Below are 16,420 nucleotides of genomic sequence, written 5' to 3' on the forward strand. Positions count from 1 at the left end.
GGAGATGAAGGCAGACTGGTTCGGGCTTACCAAGGAGAGGATAACAAGCTGGATCCTGTTGGCCAAGATCTTTGCAATGAACTTATGAAGAAGATTGCAAAGAGAAATAGGCCTAAAGTCAAACATAGAGGATGCACCATCTTTTTTAGGGATGAGGCAAAGGAAAGTCTAATTGATCTGGGCCAGTTGGTTTGGGTTAAAGAAGAAACTGCGGACAGCAGTGATGAGCTCAGCTTTAATGTGGTCCCAGCAGCTCAAGAAGAAACCCATACTGAAACCATCGGGGCCAGGAGCCTTGTTGGATTTATGGGAGAGAATATGGGGTCAGGTTCTAGTCTGTACTAAATAAAATAGGAGAGAAAATTGAATATCTTTCTTCGTCTTTACAAAAGATACAAGAAAATGGGCGAACGACAAGAATTGAACCAGCGCATGGTGGATTCACAATCCACTTGGCTACATCCGCCCCCACTCTTTCTAAAAGATTCAATAGATTCTTTTTTTTGCATTCATCATTATTTAACTTAGTTTTTCTTACCTTCATTAAAAAAAAAATTTGGAAAAAAAATCTTATGTGAATAAAACAACATTACCTAAAATATGGGTAATTAGATTGCATACGGGATTAGTTGTTTTAGTTCCATACTCAATTTTATTTTGGTGTTTTTGTTCATAATTTAAACCGATTCAACCAATGGTTTAATTTGAGTGATTTTAGTAGTTTTCTTTTTAAGTGTTTAGTGGGGCTGGATTAGGACTCTGTGTGAGTCTATTTCAGTTTCCTAGTCTGTTTAAGTTACCTAATAGGTTAAGGATTGGGTTAGGCCTTTCCATTCTAGTGTAGGAGTCTATTTTTTAGTCTTTTATATAAGGTTTGTTAGGGGCCAAGTATTGAACACGAATTTTGATATTAATGAAAAGCTCTTTGTTGCTCTTCTTCACCAGTGAAGATTTGTCTTGTTTTTTATCAAGGCTGGTGTGATTGGTATTTGATCCAATCGACACCTTGCGGTGTGAAGCCCAGGTGGTTCCTTTGAAGCTCTACTTTCAAGTTTTGATTTTGATTTTTATTCAAGTTTTCAGCATCAAACAAGCTGCTGCCAAGGAATTTCTGCAACAATAGTGAGCATTCCCAACCCCCATCATTCTTCTCCTAATCCTCTACAGCCCCAACCCTAACTTTCCCCCTTTTTTGTGTTTGAATTTTCCAAGATATAAAACCTCCACAAACCAAACCAGCCATTAGAACCACTCCAAAACCAGACCGAATTCTCCATTCCTTGCAAGGAACACTCAATCTAAACTCTGCCCAAGATTCCCCTCCTAAACTCTAGATTCCATCACTATTCTCTTCTCATAAACCCAGAAACCCTAACCCTAAAGCTTGCTGCCAATTCTGGTTAACTATCTTAGACCCATTAGAACTTAACAGGACCTTCACTGATAGACTCCCCTACCTTAACTTGACATAGCGCACACATCAAACCCTAACCGTAATTTCACCTATTTTAGCTTAGCCGAATTACACAGTTCATAGCAGATCCTGGTTATTGGCTTCTAATCGGTCTCTTACCAATCTAGAACTACATTAAGATAACTCCTCCAGTCTGATTTTTATAAACAACATCAAATCTATTTCTCCAATGACTAAAAAATGTGTTTTTATTCTCCAAGTTCATTCCATTAAAAAAAAAAACACAAAAAAAAGACTGGACGTCACATACATGTTCTGTTCCAAATTTATTCCAAAAAAAAAAAAAACACAAAAACACCAGATCTGTTTCTTTTGAACATTGCCATACAGAGCCTAAATAGACTACTAATATCCTACTAGACCAAAGACCCAAATTTGGATCCGGTTCTCGATTTGAGTTCTCAAACGGGTTCAGCCCGGTCCAAGGAAGTGCTCTTGCACCAATTCTTCCGCTGTTGAGAAAAAGTTGCCCCTGAGTTTTATAGAACGGTATAAATAAAAGCACAGAACTGGGACTTGAATAAAATCCAAAATATGAAGCTTTGGGGTTGCATCCATGATGCAGATTTATCACCAAACTGGGCTTCTTTTATTAGGAATAAGTCTAGGGTTGGGTTACATACATGTTGGGCCTTTGATCCCATGGGTTTTTAATGTAATAGGTCACTTTTATGCCTAAAATATGGGTATATAGGTTGCATACGGGATTAGCCCAATACTTAGTTTATTTTTATGTTTTTTTAATTGAACCGGTTCAAATTGGTTGCATCCAATTGGTTCAATTTAAGTGATCATGTGACTTGGTTAAGTGGTCATGTGATGTAAGTTGGGCTGGATTAGGACTCTATAAGTCCAGCCATGTTTTGAGTCTATTTCTTTTAGTATTTTAGTTTCCTAGTTAGTTTAAGTTGCCTAATAGGTTTAGGATTGGGTTAGGCCATTCCTTTTTAGTGTCTAAGTCTATTTTTGAGTCTTCTATATAAGTTTGTAAGGGAGGCCAGCATTGAATACGAATTTGATTAATAAAAACTCAGCTTTATGCTTGCTACCTTTGCTCCATCGTGAGTGTGCCTTGTGAGTAATATCAAGGTGAGGGATTGGCGGACTCCGATCGACTCCTTGCATCTTGTAGATCGGGAGGTCCTTCTTCTAGTTCTTCAAAGCTGCTACCCTTGAAGACCTGCAACAAGTAAGAAATTCTGCAACTATTCTTCTTCCTTCTAGAAGGTCACATACAAGGTGATTTTCGTGAGAATTCTGCCCAGCCAAATCTAACCATTAGAACCTGCTAAAAATTTGATCAAGTCTTCCTCAAACCCTAAGAGAGACTCAATTCAAATTTCAGCACCATCCACCCAGCCGATTGTCTGAAATTATAGTTTTACCCCTCTCTCCTACTTCTACTAGGAAACCTCCATAATTTTGAATCTGTCCATCAATTCCAAACCAAACTTCAAGCCTATATCCCCCACACCTCTCCCTACACTCGATCCAAAATCAAGCTCATAACTCCCACTCTATTCCCTCCATTCCTCCACGCCATTAAAACCCAAACCCAAAACCCTAAATCCAATTCTGCCCTAAATTGCAGAATTTCAAAACTCATCCAAACCCTAACCTTTTTATACCATATTGACCCCCTAGACCTGCCCATTAATACCCTACAAATCCCTTTCCCAATATCCAACCCAAACCCTAGGAATTGACCTAAATTCTAGTGCTGTCCATTCGAACCAGCAGCCCCTTTTGTTATTTGATCTTGTTGTTTGGCTCCTAGTAGGTCTCCTACCTATCTAGGACTACATTAATTGGTATCAAAGCCGTGGATGTATATGGCATTCCATTCCTGCCACCTCCACCAAATGAACAAGGTTTATTTGCCCTACCCTCATATGATAGTGATGATGGGGCTGATTACTATGAAGACTTGGGTGAAGATTATGAAGATACCCGAGGAGTACATGTTGTAGCACGTATATTGATGGTTGAGACTGAAGGTGAAGATTGGCGACGTAGCTGCATATTCTATACTCGTATGAAGGCTGGAGAACGCACTGCTCAGATTATTGTTGATAGTGGCAGTTGTGTTAATGTGGTTTCTGAAAGATATGTGCAGAAGGCCAGTCTGAAGCGTGAAAAGTATCCTCTACCTTACAAGGTTGCTCTGCTGAATGGCAACAAATTAGAGGTAAATGAAAGGTGTTATGTTCCTTTACAACTCCAACACTATGCTGAAGAGGTTTGGTGCGACATCATCCCAATGCAAATGACTGATGTGTTATTAGGAAGACCCTGGTTATATGACAATAATGTTGCTATTTATGGAAGAAAAAATCAGTGTGTGTTTCAACACAAGGGACAACAGATCATTCTAAATCCTCTTAATCTACCCTCCGAGATGCGCAAACTACAAATTATGCGCACCAACCAGAAGAGGACAGATTGTGAGAATAAAGTCCTAGCTGTACCACAGAAGGAATTTGAGTAGACCAGCTATGATTCAGGTCTGATCCTAGACGTGGTTACACAACAAGTTGCTGCCCAGCCTGAGGTCAAGTTAGCACAGCCCATCAAGGAGTTATTGCATGATTTTTCTGATGTAGTGTCAAAGGAGCTGCCAAACGAGTTACCCCCACTGAGAAATATTCAGCATGTAATTGATTTGGAGCCTGGTTCTACTTTACCAAATCTGCCAGCCTACAGAATGAATTCTACAGAGCATGATGAACTCAAGAAGCATGTCGGAGAGCTGCTCCAAAAGGGTTTCATTCAAGAGAGCCTAAGTCCTTGTGCTGATACAACGGGAAATGAAGAGGTGATTCCACAGGAGAACAATGACCTTCAAGATGTTGTTCTTGAAGAGGTGGAGCATGTGTCTCAAGCATTAGATGAGAACGTTACTAACATTGAAGACTCTATGGATAGGACATTCACAGTTGTTGTTGATTTAGAAAAGGAACACATAGAGTTTGTTATGCCACCATGGTTCTTCGAAGAGAAAGCTCCACGCCTTGAAGATTTTATTCTTAATGTCCCTGCCTCACAAGAATTTTGTTTGGGAATGGTTAAAGCTGCTACTCACAAGTTGTTTCCCCCTCATCACTGCAAAATTCGAGGACGAATTTTTTCAAGCTGGGGAGAGTTGATGCAGAATTATCACCAAAATGGGCTTCTTTTATTAGGAATAAGTCTAGGGTTGGGTTACATACATGTTGGGCCTTTGATCCCATGGGTTTTTAATGTAATAGGTCACTTTTATGGGCCTAAAATATGGGTATATAGGTTGCATACGGGATTAGCCCAATACTTAGTTTATTTTTATGTTTTTTTAATTGAACCGGTTCAAATTGGTTGCATCCAATTGGTTCAATTTAAGTGATCAGGTGACCTGGTTAAGTGGTCACGTGACAACTTAGGTGGTCATGTGATGTAAGTTGGGCTGGATTAGGACTCTATAAGTCCAGCCATGTTTTGAGTCTATTTCTTTTAGTATTTTAGTTTCCTAGTTAGTTTAAGTTGCCTAATAGGTTTAGGATTGGGTTAGGCCATTCCTTTTTAGTGTCTAAGTCTATTTTTGAGTCTTCTATATAAGTTTGTAAGGGAGGCCAGCATTGAATACGAATTTGATTAATAAAAACTCAGCTTTATGCTTGCTACCTTTGCTCCATCGTGAGTGTGCCTTGTGAGTAATATCAAGGTTGCCTTGTGAGTAATATCAAGGTGAGGGATTGGTGGACTCCGATCGACTCCTTGCATCTTGTAGATCGGGAGATCCTTCTTCTAGTTCTTCAAAGCTGCTGCCATTGAAGACCTGCAACAAGTAAGAAATTCTGCAACTATTCTTCTTCCTTCTAGAAGGTCACATACAAGGTGATTTTCGTGAGAATTCTGCCCAACCAAATCTAACCATTAGAACCTGCTAAAAATTTGATCAAGTCTTCCTCAAACCCTAAGAGAGATTAGATTCAAATTTCAGCACCATCCACCCAGCCGATTGTCTGAAATTATAGTTTTACCCCTCTCTCCTACTTCTACTAGGAAACCTCCATAATTTTGAATCTGTCCATCAATTCCAAATCAAACTTCTAGCCTATATCCCCCACACCTCTCCCTACACTCGATCCAAAATCCAACTCATAACTCCCACTCTATTCCCTCCATTCCTCCACGCCATTAAAACCCAAACCCAAAACCCTAAATCCAATTCTGCCCTAAATTGCAGAATTTCAAAACTCATCCAAACCCTAACCTTTTTATACCATATTGACCCCCTAGACCTGCCCATTAATACCCTATAAATCCCTTTCCCAATATCCAACCCAAACCCTAGGAATTGACCTAAATTCTAGTGCTGTCCATTCGAACCAGCAGCCCCTTTTGTTATTTGATCCTGTTGTTTGGCTCCTAGTAGGTCTCCTACCTATCTAGGACTACATTAATCCATGGCCAGAAAGTCGTGAAGAAGAACGAACTCGTGATGGGGAATGACTTTTGCTCCACTGGCTTCCGATGATATTTGTTCCACAATCTTCTCATCTTCCATTGCCATTATTGGCTGTTCTTGTTGAGGCTGCATCACTAGATTTGTCTCTTTTGGCTTTAAGCAAACTTCATCAACTAATCCTTGAAGAAAGAATGTCTAGCGCATGTGAAAAGGTTGTAGGGTGCACAAATTTTTGTCATGATCAAAGACACCTTTTCGTACTATGAACCACTCTCGACCCAATTTAATAATGCGTTGAGGGGAATCAAACACTTCACAATATACACCATCACAATACTGAGAAATGGAGAATTCGACGAAGACATGATCCTATACCGCGAGACGAAATTGTCGCTTTACCCTTCATCAATAACTAAATTAGCAAGCTTTCAATTGGGCAAACGAACTCTAAACTTGCACACAAAGGAATCCATTGTCAAGTTTGCTCTGATACCAATTGATGCAGAACCCAGTGTTAGAGTTATGTGTGTAAGGGTAGTTCTTTCAGATATACTCCTATCACCCTATTTCATATGGATTATTTTTTAGAGGATTTGATACACTTTGGCTGCATCACCACCTCTATCAATAACCTTGGAGACACTGTCCCAGATATCTTTCGCAGTCTCCTTACTCATAAACCTCCTACCTATCTCAGGTTTCATGGAGAATATCAGCCAAGTCATAACAGTGGAGTTCTCAGTCTCCCACTCATAGTTGTCACGGCGTCATGGCGATCCAAGTCGGTCGAGGGGTGTCTGATCGATATATCGACACGTCGCCCGCCATGGCGTTGCCATGGCAATCATGTCGACCATGGCAGAATTGTAATTAAATCCAAAGTTGAATGGCAAAGTTGAATGGCAAACTAGTAAATAAATCAAGATTTATAAGAACAATGGCAGAATTGTAATTAATCTGAAGTTGTAAAGGAGTGGCAAAACTGTAATTTAATGGATTTAAAGAGAAAACTGAATGGGCTAAACAGAATAGCAATAGAGAATATAAGGGGTTTTATATAAATAATAATATAAGTTGTCCTTACTTGCAATTTTAAAGACTTAATGTCTTCTTCAACCTTGCAATAACACGATAGAAAGAGAGGCAGAGAGGCGGTGAACTGGACTAGTTCCAGCAGAGGAAACTCCTTATGAAGACGATTCTCCCTGCAATTTCTGGAACAAAATCACAACACCAAGGTCTGTCGATCCCAACGAGAAATAGCTCCAAAATTCTACTGGCAACCGAATGGTGAGATCTGAAATCAGATCTGGCGGATGTCTTAGTTGCAGGTTACTAAACCAAGGCTAAAATAGGAGATTTAGGGAAGCAGGGAGTGGGTCTAAGGTTGGGGAAGAAACAAAAAATTAAAGAAGAAGAAATCGAAGAGGGGAAGAGAGGCAGGAAGAAGAAATCGAAGAGGGAAAGAGAGACAGGACGCCATGGCGTAGGTCGGTATGCACAGACCTCCAGCGCCAGGACGCCATGGCGGCGCCAGGACGCCATGGCCGCTCCAAGACGCCATGGCGACGCCATGACAACTATGCTCCCACTTGAGATAGCCTAGATCAGTAATGGCAGGCTCCTTAATAGAGCCAGTACTATACCCCAACTTTCTCCTACTTTGCAGGGACAACTTCACAGAACAGGACCAATCCAAGTAGTTGGTATTGTCCAATTTCACAACAGAGATTTGGGTGTTGGGGTTATCAAAGGAAGCCATCATTTGGGCACCACTACTCAAGCAGCTAGCTGTAGTTGGTCCACTGACCTCAGAATCTTGCCCAGACATAGTAGACACCATATGCAGACACTTCAACAATCAAACTAATGTGCTGCTCAACTAGGGAGTACACTCAACCCAAATAAAAGAGGTAAGCCAGTACACAAATGGTTCTAAATCAACTAGGCTGGGGGCAAAGCCTAAAAAACAGCAAGCATACAGAGAGCAAACAACTTGCATAACTCAAACCAAATCCTTCTAACACCCAAGGAACTTCAATTCATAACACCCAACAAGTAAAACAAGGTGCAAACATTCCATTCTCAGCAACAAACAACCATCCAATGCAGCAATCTTCAAAAAAAAAGGTCAAACAAGAAGCAGAAACAGAGCTGCTGATACCTGTACAGCAGCAAAAAAGGGAGCAATAGTCTCCAAATCTTCCCCTTCAAAAATCAGGCTCTTAGGGCTTCAAAACAGCACTCCTATACGACTCAAATAAGCCTAGTTTCAAGGCAAAACAGTCTGCCAAAGGCAGAATCAAAACTCAAACATCCCAAGGCTGGCGGAAATTCTGGGTAATCTTCAAAGGCTTCACAGCAGCTTCCAGCCAAGCAACACTCCTCTCAACAACTGAGAGGTCAGGGGTCTGAGAGAGCACCTCTAGGCGATTCAAATGCACTAGATCTCATTCACAGAGATGGAGAGATGAAGGAGAATCGAGACGATCACTCCACAAGCTGGCAGTAGCTAGGCAGGCACCTTCTAAAGCTTCAAACCACTTCAGCAGCTCCTAAACTCTCTCCATATGGACTTGGTTTGAAGAATAGCACTCCAAAGACTGTAAGAAGTATAGTTATCTCACATAGTACAGCCTCTAATGGAACCCTTTACATTTCTTGGGTTCCAAAGAGAGGAGAAGACAACCACTGAGCTCAGCTGACTCTCAAACCAGAGATGCTAGCTCTGATACCAAGTTAAATCTTCAATGGATCGATTCTAATGAGATATCAAAGGGTTAACAGCTAAGAGAAAGGGAAGAAGAAGGAGAGAAGAGAAGAGAGATTGGGAGAGAATCGATTATGTGTGTTGAGTAAATAACATAAGCCTCCCTAGGGAGGAAAGAAGAAAAAACGAGTAAATAACAACTAAGTCATGTCTTATAATAAGACAATGACAGAACTACCCTTACACACATAACTCTAACACCCAGGTCACAAAACCCGATTCAGGTTCGTTATGGGCCCACCCAGATACCACACAACTCAAATAATCAAGTAGATGGCAAATTTGTAATTAATGGATGTTAAGCTAACAAAGAAAAGGAACAATATGTGGGTAACAGTGAAGTTGTATAGAAGGGGCAAACTTGGAATAAAGACTAAAATAAGGACAAGTTAGAAATAAGGAAGAAGGGAGGGGAAGTCTAGGTATTACAAAAGGGGGACTTTAAGAAACAAGCCACGATAGGATGTGTTCTACCATCGAACGAGCAAAGAGCTATCCTGAAACCAGCGGAAGTCAGGAAAGATTTCAAGTTAGTGAACTCACCCATATGGTCACGGACTGGCCTGAAATTTCAAGGTATGATTCTCTGATCAAAACCCTAATAGATGCAACTAATGATCACTCAAAACAGGAAGTGAAGACAAGGGTTTTAAGGTCTGAAATCTGAACTGGCGATAGGTTAGATCTGGTTTTATTTGCAGACCAATAACTCCCAGCAGAAACGGATTTGGGGAATGAGATTCAAGGGTTTGGATCGTTTAGGTTTAAAATGCTCACACCCAAAATCATAGAGAGAAAAGGAGAGAGACGAGAGAGATCAAAATCAAAAGGAGGGAATGTTAGGTAGCATTGGAACAGGGGGAGGGGTCCATGCAGGCGTAGCAAACTCAACTTTCCAATTCATTCTTTCAATCTCAAGCTTTTGTTGGTTACAACCTTGTATTTAAAGAGGGAAATAAAGACTCCTAACTAACCTCTAAAACTGAAGTATAATGGAACTCTACCACTACCTAGCCTATTCAAAGTAAAAAAATAAGATTAAAAGATAAATCCAAATAAATAAATAAATAGACTACTAATATCCTACTAGACCAAAGACCCAAATTTGGACCCAGTTCTCAATATAGGATCTCAAACAGGTTCAACCCAGTCCAAGGAAGTGCTCCTGCGTCATTCCCCCCCCCCCCCTTTTTCATGTATGGTCTTACGCTTTTATAGTGCACCTTTTTACAGGTAATCTATTTCTAGAGGGAGTTAAAATTGGAAAAATAGGAAAAATGAATATAACTAAGCCTTAAAATTGTAATAATTGCAAAAATGAATGCTTCCTTGATTGTTTATGGCTTTTTTTATGAATGTTGGATGATCATTGATTGATTATGAATGCTTGATGTCATCTCTTTGGTTTAAGTTACTACTATGTAGGTTAAATATTGACATAACTTGCTCAGGATACTAGCAAACAGTAAGAACTAACAATGTCTGAAAGGTCATAAACTAAACCTGTCTTCTAAATACCTTGACCAGTAAAGTGTGGCCTGAGCTCTCTCCCTAAGCTCCAAGGCTCCTTCCCAGGGCCTGGCTCGCCATGGCACTTTGACAACTATGGATTTTTGGGCCAAGTCATCCATGGAATTACAGTAGGAAGTTCTACTCAGTGAGACATGAAATAGATACCTGATAACAGACTCAATCAGGAGATCCAAACCGTACCTCTAGAGTTGCAAGAGACTCTTTAACAGTTGAGACTTCCTCTTGCAGTGAACTCATGAAAACCAAAGCCTCTATGCGTCTAAAAGCAAAAGGGACTTCAATCAACATTTTTAGGAACCGTTCTGCAGGTCCAAGTTGGGAAATATCACCACTGAATAGCCTGAGCTTCAGTTCTTCATCTACCGTTGGTGCCATCTTCAACAAAGTTTGGAGGAACTCTACTGGAAGCTCATTTCCTGATTTTGTTACAAGCACAATAGTTAGTAGTTAGTACATGTTACTAATGCACTAAAGCCAATTGCAAACAAGTACTCTTGTACCCAAAAGAACAAGATTCATATAAACATGTCTGAAACATAGATATTGACTCAACATAAAAATGGTTTTTATTCCCACCATATGTTCATTATTTAAGACCCCAAATATCTTTGGAAATATTCCACAATTTACATTTCAGTCCTTTTTTTTTAAATATTGGCCAACATTTTATTTTTCATTTTTCTTTTTATAATTCTAGTGTAAGGATTCAAACCTCCCCAGTTATAAACTGGTACTAATTTGTCAGATTAAAAAAATATACAAGATTCATTTTGAATTAATAGAATTTCCCAAACTTAAGTAATTCTAAAACTTTCATGGATTAATTCCACTTACATTCAACAATTCTTGTTTAACAGTCACTTTTCAGCAAATCAATCACCAACAAAACCATTCATTTACACAGTTAATATTATATATTCGGTTCAGGCTTCTTGAGTGGCTAACCCACCATGGAATATATAGATGCGTACCTAGTTCTGCCACATTGCAGGTCAGATATTTCTCAAATTTAGTAACAGGTAGACCAAATGTCCCATGATCACATATCAAGTTTCAGCTCAAACAGAGTTGAGCAAGAGGCAAAATAGCATTGGAAATTCCATACCAACCAAATATCAAGAGGGTGCACACTGCACGCCAATGCTTAAACTACCAAAAGGGTGCATGCCATTACGTGGGAGGATATAATTGGATTTGAAAGTTGGCATGTGGCCAATCCAGACCAATTCCCCAGATATTCAACAGTCAGAATTGCCACATCCCACTTCCAAAAGGCAGAACTAGGTGCAGCCATCCATAGGTTTCTGTTTGAGACAGCCGTCCACTAAACCTTTTATCTTACTTGAAAGTACCTAAAGAAATCTATTACAAGATACAGATTTATGCTAAAATATATGTCTAAGAAACAGTTTTAAAGACTGATGTTATAAAAATTTAAATAATTGCAAGGATTTAATCCTCCCCAGTCATAAATATTGTTTCTATAAAAATTGAAAGATTAAGTTTCCTTCACCCATGGCTAGATCTCTTCACCAGTGGTGATGTGACGCTATGATTGGACTCTGGGTACATCAGTAACTCCCACCCCCTATTGTATGAGATCAAAAATACCTTCTCTAGTCCAATCAGAGGTCAGATCCCATGGTTGAAGAGAAACTGGGTCCAAAATTGAAATTATATTGGTTAGGTTCGAGACAGGAAACAGCCTCTCCGTGAAACAGGGGTAAGGCTGCATACAGTATGACCCTCCCCAAACTCCGCAGTGGTGGGAGCCTCTTGCACTGGGTATGCCCTTTCTAGATAAATATATTTTCATAGTGAATCTTTGGGCGGGGGGGGAGGGGAGAGACATCTTAAATTGATTTACTTTAGGCATAGTTGTCTAGGAGCCGCCTAGGCAACAAGATGGCTTTCAAGTTCTAATGCAACCGGTCGCAAAGTTGTCTACGCATCCAAACTTGAAATCCAGAGGGAAAATTTGGGGGGTAGAGAATAAAAATTCTGGTGGATAGAGATGAAATTCAGTGAAGATGTTGTGTCTGCCAGTCCCGAGGAAGAATAAAAAGAGGAAGCAGCAGCAGCAACCACCGTCCAGTGCTGAAGAAGAAAAAGAAGACGATGAAGCACACAAGCGGCAGCAGCAGTGACCTCTATTAATGCAACTACTGGCGAAGAAGAAGAGGAGGAAGCAGCAGCAGCAACCACCATCACTGCCACTGCTGGAGGAGGACGAAGAAAGCAGAAGAGAGAGAGGTATACCTGTTGCTTTCTAGTCAGGCCTTCAATGAACATCAGAGGAGAGGGAGTCAAAGGCGAATGATTATTTGTGATTAGTGAGTGAAAAGAGAAAGTTTTCTTTTACAAAGAAGTCCTTGTATTTTTATAAGTATATGAAACAAATTTTCTATTTTACACACAAGTCCTCCTTTAAAATTAAACCTAAAGGACACGAAATATGGTATTTTATGCCTAAAGCCCCAACTTTACATGGCACGCCTAGGTCACCTAGGAACCTGGCCACCGCCTTGACTCACCTTGTCGCCGTGCCAACTATGATTTTTTAGGATACACTCCAAAGTAAAGCTTTTCATGCATTTGGAAAAAAATGTAGTCAAACTAGTAAACATGGGACAGTTGGTTGTCAATTGATTTGATATTCTAAAGCATGATCCTTATCTGGTGGGGCCGGAGAAAGAGGAGGAACTTAAAGCTATAAATACTCTTTATTTTATAATTGTTGATTTAGTATCTTCTTCTACTTATAAATTTCTGCCCATAACCCTGTGGATTGAAATGAACTCCTTTAGGCAGTCTGATTATTTGTAGTTGCTAACTGTATTCTGTGGGTTTATCAGTATGGTTCATCATACTTATCGTGTATGACTTCCGTCATGATTTTAAGGATGATTGATCAACCTCCATGGATATACGAATGTTATAAAAGTATTATATACACAGACTAAGTGATACAGTACAGGGCTACCATAGGAGGAAGAAGCCCACTTGAACCAGCTCACGGTTCCTTGGTTCTGGTTTTGCCTTGACAGCTGGGCTGGTTGTCAACCAGCTCTATTATCTTACATGTGTGGGATTGATGGGGGAGATCAAATCTTGCGTGGTTCCCACTTGGAGATTGGATGATGCTGAATATATTCTCGTAGAGATTGTCTTTAGTTTAGTTTCTATTTTGTAATAGTTTCTTAGAAGGAAGTTAGTAGTAACTAAATATTTAGTATCTAATTTCATGTAATAGGCTACTTAGTGAAAAGCTATGTTTAGTAGAAGTTTCTATTTTAGTTGCTTTCTATTTGCCTTGTAATAGCTAAGGATCCTTTCTAGATGGATTACCTTTTAGTTTGGCTTTGCAGCGAAGTAGTTCCCTACACATGAGGGGTTTCTATTCTTGTAATCAGTCCATTAGTTATTTAAATAAAGAGCAAAGGGTGCACTAGCCCACAGATTTGATGTTATGGAAAACTACGTCTATCTGAGTGTGTATACTGTGGTGAATCAGTCACAAAACTTGTGGTGAAGCAAGTGGCAACCCAAGGTGGCGAATCCTTGGTTTGGGATTGATGGTGAAGCCTTTCCTGCAGACCATAGGTGGTGAAGTTTGTAGCTCATATCTCCTTTAATCTTCTCATCTTCTTCTTCTCTTTTCTCTTTCTTCCATTACTGTTCTGCAGGTTTTCGAGCAACTTTCTCCCTCTATCGTGGACTGTTATTGGGTGAGCTCCATACTTGTTTTGTGTCTTAATAATCCTTTGTTGTTGCTTTCATAGACTCCTTTGTTTCTATTAATTTTACATACTGTTTCAGATCTGCGATACGAGTATTTTACAGCATATGTGTCTGAAGTTTTCTGAGAATCTATCCATTGGATTGGGTTGAGTGTTGATTATGTTATTCCTTACTTCATCTACTCCACTCGACCAACTGGTGGATTGAAAGCTATTCAAGTTTTCTTTATTTGATATTTTCTAGTTTTTCTTAGTTTCTATTTTCTATCCATGATCATATCTCCTAATCTAACCATTAGTTTCCTTTGATATTTTTTACCACACATTCACCCCCATAGGACCTCTATGATACATTAATTTCAGCCTCATCAGGTTTATTGTTTGCAAGTTCTATTTACTTCAAGTTTCTGCCATATTTCTCAGATCTAGGTTCACTGTGATTCTAGTTTCTCATAGGTTTGCTAGTGTTGACTTTGTTTCAGCCTACCTTACTGCATCACTAAGACATTGATGTCAGTATGTGTACCATGTGTGCCTCCATATGCACTTTGCATCCTTTTAATGATAGATTTGAAGGAAGAGAACAAGAACAATAATTTACACCTCACCAAAAAAAAAAAGAATCTGCTCACAAACAATTTGGTTTCAGATAGTTATATATGGCTCATAAGGCTATGAGCTTTAAATTCCAAATAAGTGAAAAGACTAATCCATTTTGTATGGATAGAACTTGATCTAACAACTTCTAATTGAAGTCCATAAGCTTTATGCATTTCAGATTACACTCATTTACATGCCTTAAAGAACATTCAACATTTAGATTCTTGGAAAATGAACATACATAATCCACCATTTCTTTATTCTTTATAGGTTGTGTAGAGTAGAAGCAAATTGGAATTCTATCAGGAGTATCAGTGATTTTCTAGAATTCTGGCCTGGCCATGTTGAGCAGATATAGTAACCAATGACAACTGTTTAGTAATGCAATAGATCCAATTCAGTACCTTCCTGAAGTGCATCATGGACTTCTTCTGCTGTCACATTCAATGCCCGCAGCAGAATTGCCAAGTTTTGTGCCTTCTTAGAATCAATAATCTGAATGTACTGAGGAGGAGCATCTGGAGATGATGCCCCTTTCTTGGGCTCATTTTTGTTTTTCACATTAGCAGCATTGTACCCAAATAGATTTTCTATCGTCTCTTCATTGAACCTGTTAAATTTAGAATAAATTCTATCAGTCTCTTTGACAACCTATGATATCCAATCATTTATTTGTGTTATAGAAACACTGAGTAGATTTAGACCCTTACTGGAAGGACCCTGCCTTAATCTGATGCCAGACCATTGAATGATCAGGGTTTGCGAGAACCTTATCCCAGAAGAATGGCTTTAACCTGGTTTTTGGGGCTTCTCCTTCAGAAGCTGTATTTTCTGGATGATTTGATTTAGGAACTGAAGGTCTAGCCAACTTAGGGCCAATGGGTGCTTGTGGTGGTATTCGGGGAGGGAAAACACCTTGTGGAGGGGCTGGAGGGGGAGGTCTAGGCTTCATAGCAGGTGGCATAGGTGGTGGGGCAGGAGGAGGTGGAGCAGCCCGGCCAGGAGGAGACTTTAAAGGTTGAGGAGGAATCACAGCTTGAATGTTGCTGGTATGACTAGACTTGGGAGCACTAGCAACCATTCCTGATGAAGGAGCTTCTGTTACTGAGGAATTATTAATATCAGCCTGTATAGGCAAATTACCATCCAAAGATGAACCCCTTTCATTGTGGCTATTTGTACTAAAAGATTGACTTCCAATCTTCTCTTTTTTCATTGAATTTCCTAAGGCAAAAGACTTCTGTGAAGAACCTGAAAGTCCAATATATTTAGTGGGGGGGAGGGGGGGAAATAAGAATGAATAGAAGTTAAACTTGAACAACTGAAAATCTATAAAAACAAAAATAGAAGTATATACATACCAGTAGAGAAATCACTTAAACTTAAGGTAAGCAGGGGCCAGTCATCCTTTTGTTCATCTTTGAAGCCACCATTGTTTCTATGACATTTACGATAGAAAAAAAAGAGCATTGCAGCAAAAGCAAACGTCCCCACCGCAGTTACAACAACAGCAACAACAACAGCTTTCGGGCTACTAATGTTCTTTTTTGATGGTAGTTGTGTCAAATCTGGACTCACAGAAGAATGATGAATAGTTGAAGGTTGCGGAATTGAATCTCCTGAATTTGGTTGGGGAAATGGTTGTGTTGGATGTTGAACAGGGTGTACAGGATCAGGAGCCTGAGAGCTGGCAGGGACTGGATCAGAAGATGGTGCTAGACTGTAGGCAGGCAATTCAACTGCAGAGCGAGGGGTTATTGCAATGTCTTGAAGTATCTCATTACCCTTATGGGGTCTAGAAGATTTATGCCGATCAAAAAGAGACCCAAAATGTTTTTTGTACCAATTCCTAGAGACCC

The 16,420-nt window shown here is 39.7% G+C and overlaps 1 protein-coding gene across 2 annotated transcripts in view; it reads right to left on the reverse strand.

Moving 5' to 3' along the window:
- The window catches only part of LOC122669047 (formin-like protein 5), a 51,635-nt gene extending 35,465 nt beyond the window's left edge, over positions 1-16,170 (reverse strand). For both annotated transcript variants that reach the window (XR_006333958.1, XM_043865678.1), the window contains exons 1-4: positions 15,923-16,170; positions 15,272-15,812; positions 14,966-15,171; positions 10,402-10,637 (exon numbers count right to left, since the gene is read on the reverse strand). Coding sequence is in view for 1 of the 2 variants with exons in the window: in XM_043865678.1 (XP_043721613.1) it covers positions 10,402-10,637; positions 14,966-15,171; positions 15,272-15,812; positions 15,923-16,031 (1,092 nt within the window). In the remaining variant the exon portion in view is untranslated. The remainder of the gene's footprint in view (positions 1-10,401; positions 10,638-14,965; positions 15,172-15,271; positions 15,813-15,922) is intronic.
- Between the last annotated feature and the right edge of the window lie 250 nt (positions 16,171-16,420).

Source organism: Telopea speciosissima, chromosome 1, assembly GCF_018873765.1.
Source record: "Telopea speciosissima isolate NSW1024214 ecotype Mountain lineage chromosome 1, Tspe_v1, whole genome shotgun sequence".
Classification (NCBI taxonomy): domain Eukaryota; kingdom Viridiplantae; phylum Streptophyta; class Magnoliopsida; order Proteales; family Proteaceae; genus Telopea; species Telopea speciosissima.